This window comes from Sinocyclocheilus grahami, unplaced genomic scaffold (genome assembly GCF_001515645.1).
Source record: "Sinocyclocheilus grahami isolate Dianchi unplaced genomic scaffold, SAMN03320097.WGS_v1.1 scaffold601.1, whole genome shotgun sequence".
Taxonomy (NCBI): domain Eukaryota; kingdom Metazoa; phylum Chordata; class Actinopteri; order Cypriniformes; family Cyprinidae; genus Sinocyclocheilus; species Sinocyclocheilus grahami.
Window position 1 is genome coordinate 636,499 of NW_015505780.1, and position 12,527 is coordinate 649,025.

Here is a 12,527-nt window from a genome sequence, read left to right on the forward strand (position 1 = left end):
GTTTTGCAATGCTAAAGTGATGCAATCAACAACAAAAAAGACTTAAAGCACCTGTTAAACAAACTACATCACCTTCACATCTCTAGAATTATTCTGGTATAAATTGCTTGTTTTATCGCCTGCCAGGCAAAATCTTCTTGCATGAATAAACGAGCACATAATATATAGTAACTGTACACCTCTCCTTAACAAGACACATGATTTACTGCAGGACGAGTTTAATTCTTAGTGTTCAAGCAAGGTCTGTACAAATCACTAACACTAACTATGAGCGCTAGTATTAGTGACAGTTGACTTAAACACCTTAAATAATTGTTGCATAAACACAAGGCTGCTCTACTGTACCCCAGAATGACAGTGTAAGTTTATTCGATGTGGCTCTGCACCGCAGTAAAAGCACATTTTATACCTCGGCGCCACTGGCATCATGTGTGTTTCATAGTACTTTTAATATGACTTTTAATAGCAAAGTTCCCCCTCAGGCATCAAGATGAACTGGGTTAATATACTCACTCGTCTGTCTACGTCGACCATGACCAGCGTGTGTGTGTTTCTAATATAATACAATCTGGCAAAAGCCAACAACACTGAATGTCAAGAGTTTCCATAAACATACACAATTACTGCAATAACACAAAGGCTGTCTCGTGGTTTCCGTTTATAGGTGCACATTACAGAGAGACCTGCTAAACGAGGTGATGGGACATTTGAGACAATCAACACTAATTACCAAATCCATCATCTGCAGGCTCAGCCTAAAACAAGACACCTCGCATCCCATAATTCAGCACATATCCTGTGACTCTTCCTTCACAGAATGTAACCTGCACTCTAACTCTAACCAAGCAATTAAACATTATTATAAACAAACATGATAGCTGTACTGGAGCGATCAGTCTGTTGAGGATCTGGGCAAGATGATAACTGCTGTGAATGGAATCGGATGACAAGAATAGCATCCCACCCTCGGGCACAAACAGAGCCGGCGATGTGTGGATTTGACAGTCGGGAAAATGTAAACGGGACTAAATATTGTTAAATCTACTTGGCTTTCTGTCACAACACAGTCCATAAAACAAATATTCATGCAAACCTGACTAAAATGCAAGATGCAAACTATAAACCATAATTCTGAATTATTTTTCGGTCTATGATCAATACAAAATACATCTTTCACCCTCACGCAGATAAAATATTCAAGCCTAAATTTAAGATTTATGCATTTGAATTACATATAAAATATACATGCATTTTGGACTAAGGTTTTAATATAAACAAACTAATAAACGTAATGTGATGCAAATAAATAAGTAAATAAATAAACTAAAACTAAATCAATGAAAACATGGCATAGTTTATTATTAAATATAAGCATCTGTATGTATTTACTATAAACAAACTAATAAACTTAATGTTATGCAAATAAATTAATGAATAAACGAAATAAACACAGTATAGCTTATTATTAATTGTATGCATCTATATGCATTTGATACAAATAAACTTATTGTGATAATAAATAAATAAATAAATGGCATAGTTGATTATATGCATCTATTTGATTATTTAAATCATAACATTATTTTCAAAATGCATCTATTCAAATTGCTTAGCATGAATCTGTTCACTGTGAAAACAATTACATTTATTCAGTTAAAATGTATGAACATGGTTAAAATATGGATAACTTTGGAAAAAGCAATATTCAGTTAGTTAAAATGTAAGAGATTGAAAAAAATTTGAATTATTGATGATAAATATATAAACTAATTAAATAAATTGTGCCTTTAAAACACATTTATTTATTAGTAAAAAAAATTAGTTTTTTTATACTTGTAATTACTTGTCAATTTCACAATTAATTACAAAGAAATGACAAGTAACACATTGGATTTTGAAGTATAAAAACCAGTATTTTCTTGTAAAACATAATCTTTGTTTTATTTACATTTTGAAAAATCTTTTTTTTATGGTGTATTACAGAAATCTGACCCGTTTCATTTATGTGTGACTAACAAATATGCATCACATTAAGTTTATTAGTTTATGTTAAATATTTTTTGTGCGTTGCTAGAAACACAAGTGTCCTCTTTTATAGGAGTTCACCTGGAGGAGAGTGAGGAAAAGACGCGGTCAATTCCTCACTGTATCCTCCCTTCAGGAGAAAAACCGCATAGCTTTGCGGAACATGAAAAGGCTTTTTACACAAGCGCTGCCCCCCAGCTGCGCTTGGGCCATCCTGCTGCCGTCTCTGCATATGAACCCCATTTCATTCCAGAATCCTGCTGCTGCTCAATGATATAATCAGTATACGAGTCCTGACCCCTCGCCTGCTCGCCGGCCGTATGAGATTGTAAAGCTGGGATGCACTGATCCGTCCGAGAGACGACGGTCTGATAAATGTGCGGATGGAAATGCGTGCCGACGTTCAGATAGCATCAGGTGTCTCAGATACAAACCGCTTTATCAGAGAGGAACAACTACTGTCAACACTACACGGGCAAACAAACACACTATCGTATGATAGTGCAGTCATGGTATTATGATATATAATGATTATTCAAGTACCATGGTATTCATGTGGTACTCTGTTTTTAAACAATACCATGGCAATACTATAATAAGAGTACAAATACCTGTAATTGCTGTGGTACACGTCTAAAAAACTGTGATATTAATACCATAATCCATGAAATACGACATTACTATGGTACATATTCAAACATGGTATTTGTTTACTGTGATTGGTGCTGATTGATATATTAATTTACCATGGTATATGCATTAAATGCTGTGGCATTTAAAAGAATACAATGGCATTGGCATGGTAAATGTCCAAAAGAACCATAGTATCACCAATTGGTTTGTCACAATATTTGTGCAGTAAAAATTGTGATGCTCCAAGAAATACCATGACCTTACCATGGTACATATTAGAAAGCAAGGTATTATCATGGTATTTTGTTATCATGATTGGTGCTGATATATTAATTTACCATGGTATACGCATGAAATTTCATGCTTTTTAAAAAATACAATGGCATTGCCATGGCAAATGTCCAAACAAACATGGTATCACCAATGGTTTTGCCATCGTGTTTGTCCAAAATATTGCAATATCATGGTTCTCCAAGAAATACCATGAAATTACCATGTTAGAAAACATGGTATTTTGTTACATACAATGATTCTGAATGATTGTCATGTTAATTTACCATGATATTTATATCATACCTAGGGATTTTTAAAACAATACAAGAAAAAAAAAAAAAAAAAAAAAAAAAAAAAAAAAACATGGTAACACCAATGCATGCACATGTCCAGAAACACAGGCTTTTGCCATTGCATTTGTCCAAAAAAAAAAATTGTAAGTACCACCATATTACCATGGTACATTTTAAAAACATGGTATTATCATTGTACTTTGTCACTTACAATGGTACTAAATGATTACCATGGTATTTACATCAGACCTTGTAGCATTTCAAAGAATTGAATGGTATTTCCAATGATATAAGTCCTAAAAACATGGCATCATCATGTCATGCATGTCCAAGAAAACGTCATGGTACTCCAAAAACGCCATGACTTTACTATGGTACATATTCCAAAAACATCATGGTACTTTGATACATACCCATGGTACTGAATGATTGCCATATTAAGTGATGTTACTTGCGGCATTTAAAAGATTACAATGGAATTATAGTGCATGGTAAATTTGTGGTGTTTTGATATTTGGCATCTGTTATAAAGAGCATCGGCATACCTAATAATGTCGTCGTTGTGTCCCAAGAAAAACTTCTGTGTGTGTTCTCTGGTGCTGTAAACCACTCCGACTCCAGCCACGAAATACACGATCTCCTTCCCCGCGGTGTAGTACAGGTTATTCCTGCACTGATGGCCTCTGTATCCATGAATCCACTCCAGCCTCAGCTGACAGCGGGGGGCCGTCTTATCCGCCATGCTCTCGGGATCTGCAATGGTCTATCATTCACAAAAGTGTCAGTGGACTTTCTACAGGGATGGGCTCTGTGGAGGTCAAAGACACAATGGTGATGGTTAACCTCTTGTAGGGTTGCTACCTACAGCCTTTCGGACACCAGTTCAGATCTTTAACCAACTCTATGGGACCGCCACCAATCAACGCCCTCTTGAAGTTGCAGCATAACTGGAACACAAGCCGGGTCACCTGTACAGGGAAGGGTGTCTGAAGATCCCAATGGGTGTCATGAAGAAATCAGGCTACAGTGATGGGAAAATGCTGATATTTGGATCCAGATTAAAGGGAATGCAATCAAAGAAAGAGTCAGGAGTGATTATAAATGTTCATACCGGAATAGTTGGTCACAGCTAGCAAACATTGCATGGGTTTTTACAATATAAAAGCCTTTTGAAAGCATGCTACATCTGTGCATTACCGTTAAAAACAACTCTAGCCGCTGATCTTGGTCCAGATGCATCTACAACTACCTCGTGCAAGCCGGACACCTTCAGCACACTGAGGTCTGGACGTCTTTAAAGGGCTGCAGAGACATCAGGAGACAAACCTCAAAGCCACCGTGCTGTTAATCATCTCTAAAGGGCAGAAGTCGGCGTGTTTGCCTCCGGGATTTCAGAAAGTCGCCACGATTTCAGCCGTCAGACGATTCTCGATCGCGCCGACGATCAGACCTCCCCCCAAAACCGTCTTCATGCTCTTCAACTTCAGCCTGGAGCTCTTCGGTTCCCCGCGTGATCCTCAAGCAAACTCTTCGGTTCCCCGCGTGATCCGGATCATCAGAAACCGGCTCTGAGGCGCACAAACCCTCACTCTCACACGAAGGGAACGAGCCGAGCGAGCTGCTTCAGGTGGATTAATCCCTTCCACCGCGAACTCGGCGCAGCGTTGAGGGAGTAAAGGCGCTTTGAGTCGAGTTATTGGCGTAATATTTTGGAGAATATGATTTCTGGTTTCTAGCAAGCCACTCGGCTTGGTTACTACGACGCCTTGTGGCCCGTTTCCGATGATGCCGACGAGCAGGAAAAGCGGCGTCGCGCAAGGAATCATGGGACTTGTAGTTCTAAGTGGTCTCCCGTGACGCACAGCCGCGCGAAAATGACTTCAAATCCCATGGGCGCTCAGCATGCGCTGTCCAACGTGCTGAACATACGGGTCTTCGGCCAAGAACATTCTTTGAGAGATCGTTTTGCTATATTATATTATATCAACACATACATAATTTTATAAACAACAACATGTATGGAGATAGCATATTAGGAAACGCTAAAAAGCGCTAGAAGGAACGCTATTGTGTTTTTATAATAATTTTGACAACATTAAAAATCTATTAAAAATTCTAATAATATATGTAATTTTAAAAATAAAAAATAAATATAAAAAAATATATTTTTTAGTTATTTTTGTTTGTTTATTTATTTTGTATTGTTTTAATTATTTATGACATTTAAGTACAATTATTATACATTTTGATAATAATTAAATAATTTAATTATATTCGTATAATCATATTCATATAGGATTATTAAAAACATTTTTAATTAAATTATTTTTTTATATAATTCTTTAATCATTTTTTACATATACTTCTTTAATTATTTATAATTATGTAAAACAATTTTTAATTATTAGAATTGCATAATTTTTTTAATATTTAATTAAAATTGTCTAAATTAAATAATAATAATAATAATATTTTTTACAAGTATTCTAAGTGAATTCGCAGTTCAAATACGAGTCTACGAAGAATTTAAGATCATGTAGGATCAAATAAAATAGTAAAAAACAAGCTGAAGGGTTGGTATTGTTTCTACAAATATTATTGGATTTTTAACAGATTCCTGCTTGATTCTGATTGGATTTCGAATTACAAATGTCCACTAGCAATGCATTAACATTACGATATTTTGACTAGTGAGAAATGAATTGCATGCTGTAATGCTGTGCTGGCCGTTGATTGTGAGACGTGTTTGTTATTGTGTGAGTGGACATGTTGACGGTCATGGAGAGGATGCTGGGAAGGGCATCCCCCAGCAGAAGGAAATCCGGAGCCCACTGATGCTGCTTAAGACGGACCCACGTGACTGAAGAGCTCAGCTGAACACATGAGCAAGAGCCTGTAGGTTTGGTTCTGGCACTGCTGGGGACATAACAGCAGACAACCACAACAGATCAAAATGATTGCTAGAGACAATTTAGTAGTGGACATTGTTAGGGACATGTCATAGCATCTCTACTAAACTCTACAGCCTTGAAAATTAACGACGTTTAATCACAGAAATAGCATTTGAGACTTTCCACATGTTCATACTGCAGCGTTCTCATCAATGCATTAGTACAAAAAGCCTTCGTGATGTTTCGTTATCAGTATTTTTGTTTCTAAAACCCGTGTAAAATGTGCTGTAGACTTTAGTCAGAGTCAATTCTTCACAGGAATGAAGTGAGAAACTGAAGTATACTCTTAAAAATAAAAGGTTCTTCACAGCGATGCCATAGAAGAACCATTTTTGGTTCCACAAAGAAGCATTCAGTCAAAGGTTCTTTAAAGAACCATCTCTTTCTTACCTTTTTATAATCTGAAGAACCTTTTTTTGCCACAAAGAAGCTTTGGTGAAACAGAAAGGTTCTTCAGATGTTAAAGGTTCTTCTATAGCATCATGAAGCACCTTTATTTTTAAGAGTGTAGCACCTTTAATGGATTTCTACTGTTGTTTAACAGCATTAAAAACTCCATAAAACAGTTCTGAAAGTTGAGAATTATGTGATCTATAAAGTGCAAGTCATAAATGTCTAAACAAGGCTAAACAGAGTCCAGATGAATGTTTTCGTTCATGTCTGATTGAACATTTTATTTCAATGTAATCGGCTATAATCACAGGATTGTGTAATGCATAATCTAATGATTATACAGATTAACAGTCTCAAATCTATGGAATAAACCGTGTAAAATCAGAGTAAAATGTCAGGGTTCACTGCTTGTACCACACAGACATGATATCAGTGTCTTGGTTTGGAGGGAGTTTAGGTAAAGCCTGATTTAATTACACGAATTAATATGATTACTGGAGGACTAACTATCAACAAATGCACTGGAATATATCAAATAAACTGCTTTCCTTCTGGAAAAACAACCCATATTCATCTATAAGGGTTATCCTAATAGATATTATGCTATTTAAATGTCATTATTATACATTTAATGTCATCTTTCTCTAAATTTTTTAACACTAGATTTCAAAATGTGTATGGATTGATGCTTATGTAACTGAACACTTCATAACATTTAAGAAATGATCGATTGTGCAACAGCCCAGAAAAATTCTGGCTCCGAGACTTGATGGAGTGTAATTTGAGATATTGATCAGATCTTTCCCAGCAGGTTAGAGAGGATGTGAAACGCTCTTTTAGACAAAGCTGAAGTCACATGACAGGAAGTCGTGCTGATTGTGAAGGTTGTGCTGGTGTGTGTGATGTTGTGGTTCAAACCTCATGAACTAATCACAGACATATGGAGATCACAGATGGTGTGTGTGTGTGTGTGTGAGTGTGTGTGTGAGTGTGTGTGTGTGTGAGTGTGTGTGTGTGTGTGTGTGTGTGTGTGTGAGTGTGTGTGTGAGTGTGTGTGTGTGTGAGTGTGTGTGTGTGTGTGTGTGTGTGTGTGTGAGTGTGTGTGTGAGTGTGTGTGTGTGTGAGTGTGTGTGTGTGTGTGTGTGTGTGTGTGTGAGTGTGTGTGTGAGTGTGTGTGTGTGTGAGTGTGTGTGTGTGTGTGTGTGTGTGTGTGTGAGTGTGTGTGTGAGTGTGTGTGTGTGTGAGTGTGTGTGTGTGTGTGTGTGTGTGTGTGTGAGTGTGTGTGTGAGTGTGTGTGTGTGTGAGTGTGTGTGTGTGTGTGTGTGTGTGTGTGTGAGTGTTTATGTGTGTGTGTGTGTGTGTGTGTGTGTGTATGTGTGTGTGAGTGTGTATGTGGCGCTTTACAACTTATGAGATGTTGCCCCCAAAAACTTTACAGCAGCACACACTCATAGGAAAGAATACCCTTTAATACCCTAATTGTTTCTCCTATAGACCACAATGAGATTAAACAAAGACTTGGATGGAGACTTTAGCTACTAGTCAAAAGTTTGGGGTTGGTAAGGTTTTTAAATGTTTTGGAAAGAAGTCAGCTCATCAAAGCTGCATTTATTTGATCGAAAATACAGTAAAAATTGTGAAATATTATTACAATTAAAAATAGCTGTTTTCTATGTGAATATCAGTTAAAATATAATTTATTTCTGTGATGCGCAGCTGTATTTTCAGCATCATTACTCCAGTCTTCAGTGTCACATGATCTTCAGAAATCATTCTAATATGCTGATTTGCTGCTCGAGAAACATTTCTGATTATTATCAATGTTGAAAACAGTTGTGCTGCTTCATATTTTTGTGGAAACCGTGATACATTTGATTTTTTGTGATTCTTTGATGAATAGAAAGTTCAAAAGAACAGCATTTATTTGAAAGAGAAATATTTTGTAACACTATAAATGTCTTTACTGTCTCTTTTGATCAATTTAATGCATGCTTGCTGAATAAAAGTATTGTTTTTGCAAAACCTAACAAAAACAACTTAACAAAAAACTTACAGAACCTAACATTTTGAACAGTAATATGAGCAGATTACTTATATAAAGTGTTACACAACCATTGAAAAGTTTGGGGTCAATAAAAAAAAAAGATAATTTGTGATGTTTTTAACAGAAGGCTGCATTTACTTAATCAAAAATACATTAAAAAATTATTATTACAATAAAAAAAATATCTATTTGAATACATAAAATATAATTTATTTCTGTGATCAAAGCTGAATTGTCAGCATCATTACTCCAGTCTTCAGTGTCACATGATCCTTCAGAAATCATTCTGATAAAATGATTCTGATTATTATCAATGTAGAAAACAGTTGTGCTGCTTCAGATTTTAGTGGAAATATATTTTTTGATTTACTTTAATGCATCCATGCTGAATAAAAGTATTGATTTCAGATCTCAACTATAGTCTCCCAAGTTAAGAACGAGTCGTCAACGGCTAGCTAAATAAACACACAGAATGACACGACACGAGTGTAATGTTTAAAAGCATTTAATGACATTGCACATATTTAACAGGGCAGGGAGGTTAAAGTCTACAGGTGCAGTTTCATACATCTGAGCGTCGGCCGGAGGATCTGTGTGTGTGTGTGTGAGTGTGTGTGTGAGTGCGTGTGTGTGAGTGCGTGTGTGAGTGTATGTGTGTGTGTGTGTGTATGTGTGTGTGTGTGTGTGTGTGTGTGTGTGAGTGTGTATGTGGCGCTTTACAACTTATGAGATGTTGCCCCCAAAAACTTTACAGCAACACACACTCATAGGAAAGAATACCCTTTAATACCCTAATTGTTTCTCCTATAGACCACAATGAGATTAAACAAAGACTTGGATGGAGACTTTTGCTACTAGTCAAAAGTTTGGGGTTGGTAAGGTTTTTAAATGTTTTGGAAAGAAGTCAGCTCATCAAAGCTGCATTTATTTGATCGAAAATACAGTAAAAATTGTGAAATATTATTACAATTAAAAATAGCTGTTTTCTATGTGAATATCAGTTAAAATATAATTTATTTCTGTGATGCGCAGCTGTATTTTCAGCATCATTACTCCAGTCGTCAGTGTCACATGATCTTCAGAAATCATTCTAATATGCTGATTTGCTGCTCGAGAAACATTTCTGATTATTATCAATGTTGAAAACAGTTGTGCTGCTTCATATTTTTGTGGAAACCGTGATACATTTGAGTTTTTGTGATTCTTTGATGAATAGAAAGTTCAAAAGAACAGCATTTATTTGAAAGAGAAATATTTTGTAACACTATAAATGTCTTTACTGTCTCTTTTGATCAATTTAATGCATGCTTGCTGAATAAAAGTATTGTTTTTGCAAAACCTAACAAAAACAACTTAACAAAAAATGTACAGAACCTAACATTTTGAACAGTAATATGAGCAGATTACTTATATAAAGTGTTACACAACCATTGAAAAGTTTGGGGTCAATAAAAAAAATAATAATTTGTGATGTTTTTAACAGAAGGCTGCATTTACTTAATCAAAAATACATTAAAAAATTATTATTACAATAAAAAATATATAAAAAAAAAAGCATGACGTCAAATGATTCAGGTTACTAGTTCTCTGTATATAGCAAACGCTCTTACAGCTCGTCAAAGCGTTTGGTACGAGCCACCTCGATTTGATCAAATTACACAAGTCTACCAGGCCTTCAAGCCAATGTTAATCTACGTTCATATTAGTTTATCAGCTTATAGTCGTTAAAAGGCAAATCTGACATTAAAGTGGAATTGTATCGGTTTAATGGAATCGTTTCGAAGCATCACTGTCAACGAAGAGAGACTCGGCGAATCTCTGAGACAGCCTCATAAAAATTGAGGAAATGTTTTAAATATCCAGACCCCTCAATGACACACAGTTACAAAAAACGAGAGATAGCAATAGTCAGAATTCGAAATCAACCACGATAGAAACGGAAGAGCGTAAAAAAACGGCATTCGAATCGCCGACGTTCCCGAATCGCGACACACTCTTGATTTTCCTTGCGTTTTGTACAACTTTGGACCCAATTCGCGGGCTTTCAGGCACAGATTGTGGCGTCTTTATGAGCTTTGCATGCTGGGATATCACTGGAGGAGGTGGGCGGACACAAACAGAAAGTCGTAAAAGAATCGAGGGAATGAGCGAATCGAATGTTTCGGTTGTCTACTGCTTCTTCTTGCTGAAGAGACTGAAGCGCTTCTCCTTGTCCTTCTCGCGCTTGCCGGGGCTGGATTCGGTCGTCAGGGTGACGGTTGCTGGGAGCGTGTGGGCACGGCTGGAGGCGGGGGTGCTCTGGTTGCTAGGCGTGATCTCTGACTTCTCAGAGGACGAGGAGCCGCTGCCGGCGTTCTGAATGGCCTGGATCCATGTGTTCATCTCCTCCTTCAAACATCACGCACACACAGTCACTATTACATCTGTACTGTATATGTACTGTACATACACATGTTGTGCAGAAATTCACTTATTGATATTTGCCCCACATACACTGGAAAAAAGTGTGTAGAAACAATTTTCACTCAAAGGCAAGTAACACATTGAATTAAACATGAAATTTTGAAGTAGAAAAACCAAAATAGTATTTTCTTGTAATATTTGTTTTATTTACAACTTCTAATATTATTATAAATTTTTTTTTTTCACAGTTGAATTGATTTTCTGGGGCATCTTTATCGAGGACTTTTTCCTCAAGCCATATAAAAACAGCATTTTTGTCAAATACTGAAATAAATTCTCAATCTGAACAGATGTAATTCTAAGTATTATTAAGTTATTTTTAAGTTTATAATATTATTCAATATTTTGAATTACTTTTTGTTTTATATTTACAATATTTTAGTTTAAGTTTCAGTAATTTTGTAATATTTATTTTATTTTTATTTTTTTTAATATAGCTTTATTTTGTTCTATTTACCTTATTAATTTATTTCAGTTTAATTTTGCAATGTAATAATGGCAGTTTTTAAAAAATATTTCTATATACTTTTATTGTTATTTTTAGTTAATTCTATTTATTTTGGTGTAACTTTACATAATTTTGTAATGTGATTTTGCCATTTTATTTCTATATATATTCATTTTATTTTAATTTATTCCATTTAATTGATCAATTCCACTTTTAATTTTAGAAATTGTAGCACTTCAACTTAAACATATTTCAGTTAGTTGCTAGTAAGTTTTTTTATTTTAAACAAAATGTTAATCATTTTTTAAATTCAAATTTTACACATCCCATCATCCATCCATCCATCCATCATCCATCCATCATCCATCCATCTATCATCAGTTGCTGCAAAGTGCAAATTAATTACATATTTGATTATAAAATCTAATAACGTGAAATTAATGGATTGGGGGTTGACTTGAACTAAAAACCTATAATGAATTCATTAATTCAGGTATCAGAAGTGTTTTTTTAGTCTGTTTTATCATATGAAGGTCCAGTTTCTCATGTACCACAAGTGTGCGCCGCTAAACAACATGTGCAAAAATAAACCATAAACTCCCATCACTAGCTTTTGGAGTAATATTGCTGGATTTATGATGAAGTTATTATGATAAAAGCAGACTTACATCATCTTTGGCTTGGAAGAGATACTCATTTCCATCAGTAACTCTGTGAGGAGGAACAAGAGCTTTAGTCACAGCAGAACAACTTCATTGAGATAGCAATCGACTCGCTCCTCACCTGAGCTTGAAGACGTGCTTCTTCTTCTTGTAGCCGATGGCCACCTCGCAGACGGCGTCCTTCAGGCTGATGGGGATCTCGCTGTGGTACGGGACGCCCTGCGCCGCGCTCTTGTTGTCTTTGTAGAAGCCCATCTCGTGGTTATTGATGACGCAGTACACGTTGTGCCAGGATCTGACGAGACACACACACACACACACACACACACACACACACACACA

General features: G+C 35.9%; 2 protein-coding genes across 2 annotated transcripts in view; both read right to left on the minus strand.

Annotated features, from left to right (window-relative positions):
- Nucleotides 1-5,041, minus strand: part of LOC107557397 (EMAP like 6) — a 60,344-nt gene extending 55,303 nt beyond the window's left edge. The window contains exon 1 of the mRNA XM_016240804.1: nucleotides 3,770-5,041. Coding sequence (XP_016096290.1) covers nucleotides 3,770-3,966 — 197 coding nt within the window. The 5' untranslated portion in view covers nucleotides 3,967-5,041. The remainder of the gene's footprint in view (nucleotides 1-3,769) is intronic.
- A 5,150-nt stretch (nucleotides 5,042-10,191) lies between these two features.
- sptbn1 (spectrin, beta, non-erythrocytic 1) overlaps nucleotides 10,192-12,527 on the minus strand; it is a 114,124-nt gene continuing 111,788 nt past the window's right edge. The window contains 3 exon segments of the mRNA XM_016240805.1: nucleotides 10,192-11,000; nucleotides 12,192-12,234; nucleotides 12,307-12,480. Of these exon segments, the coding sequence (XP_016096291.1) occupies nucleotides 10,782-11,000; nucleotides 12,192-12,234; nucleotides 12,307-12,480 (436 nt within the window). The 3' untranslated portion in view covers nucleotides 10,192-10,781.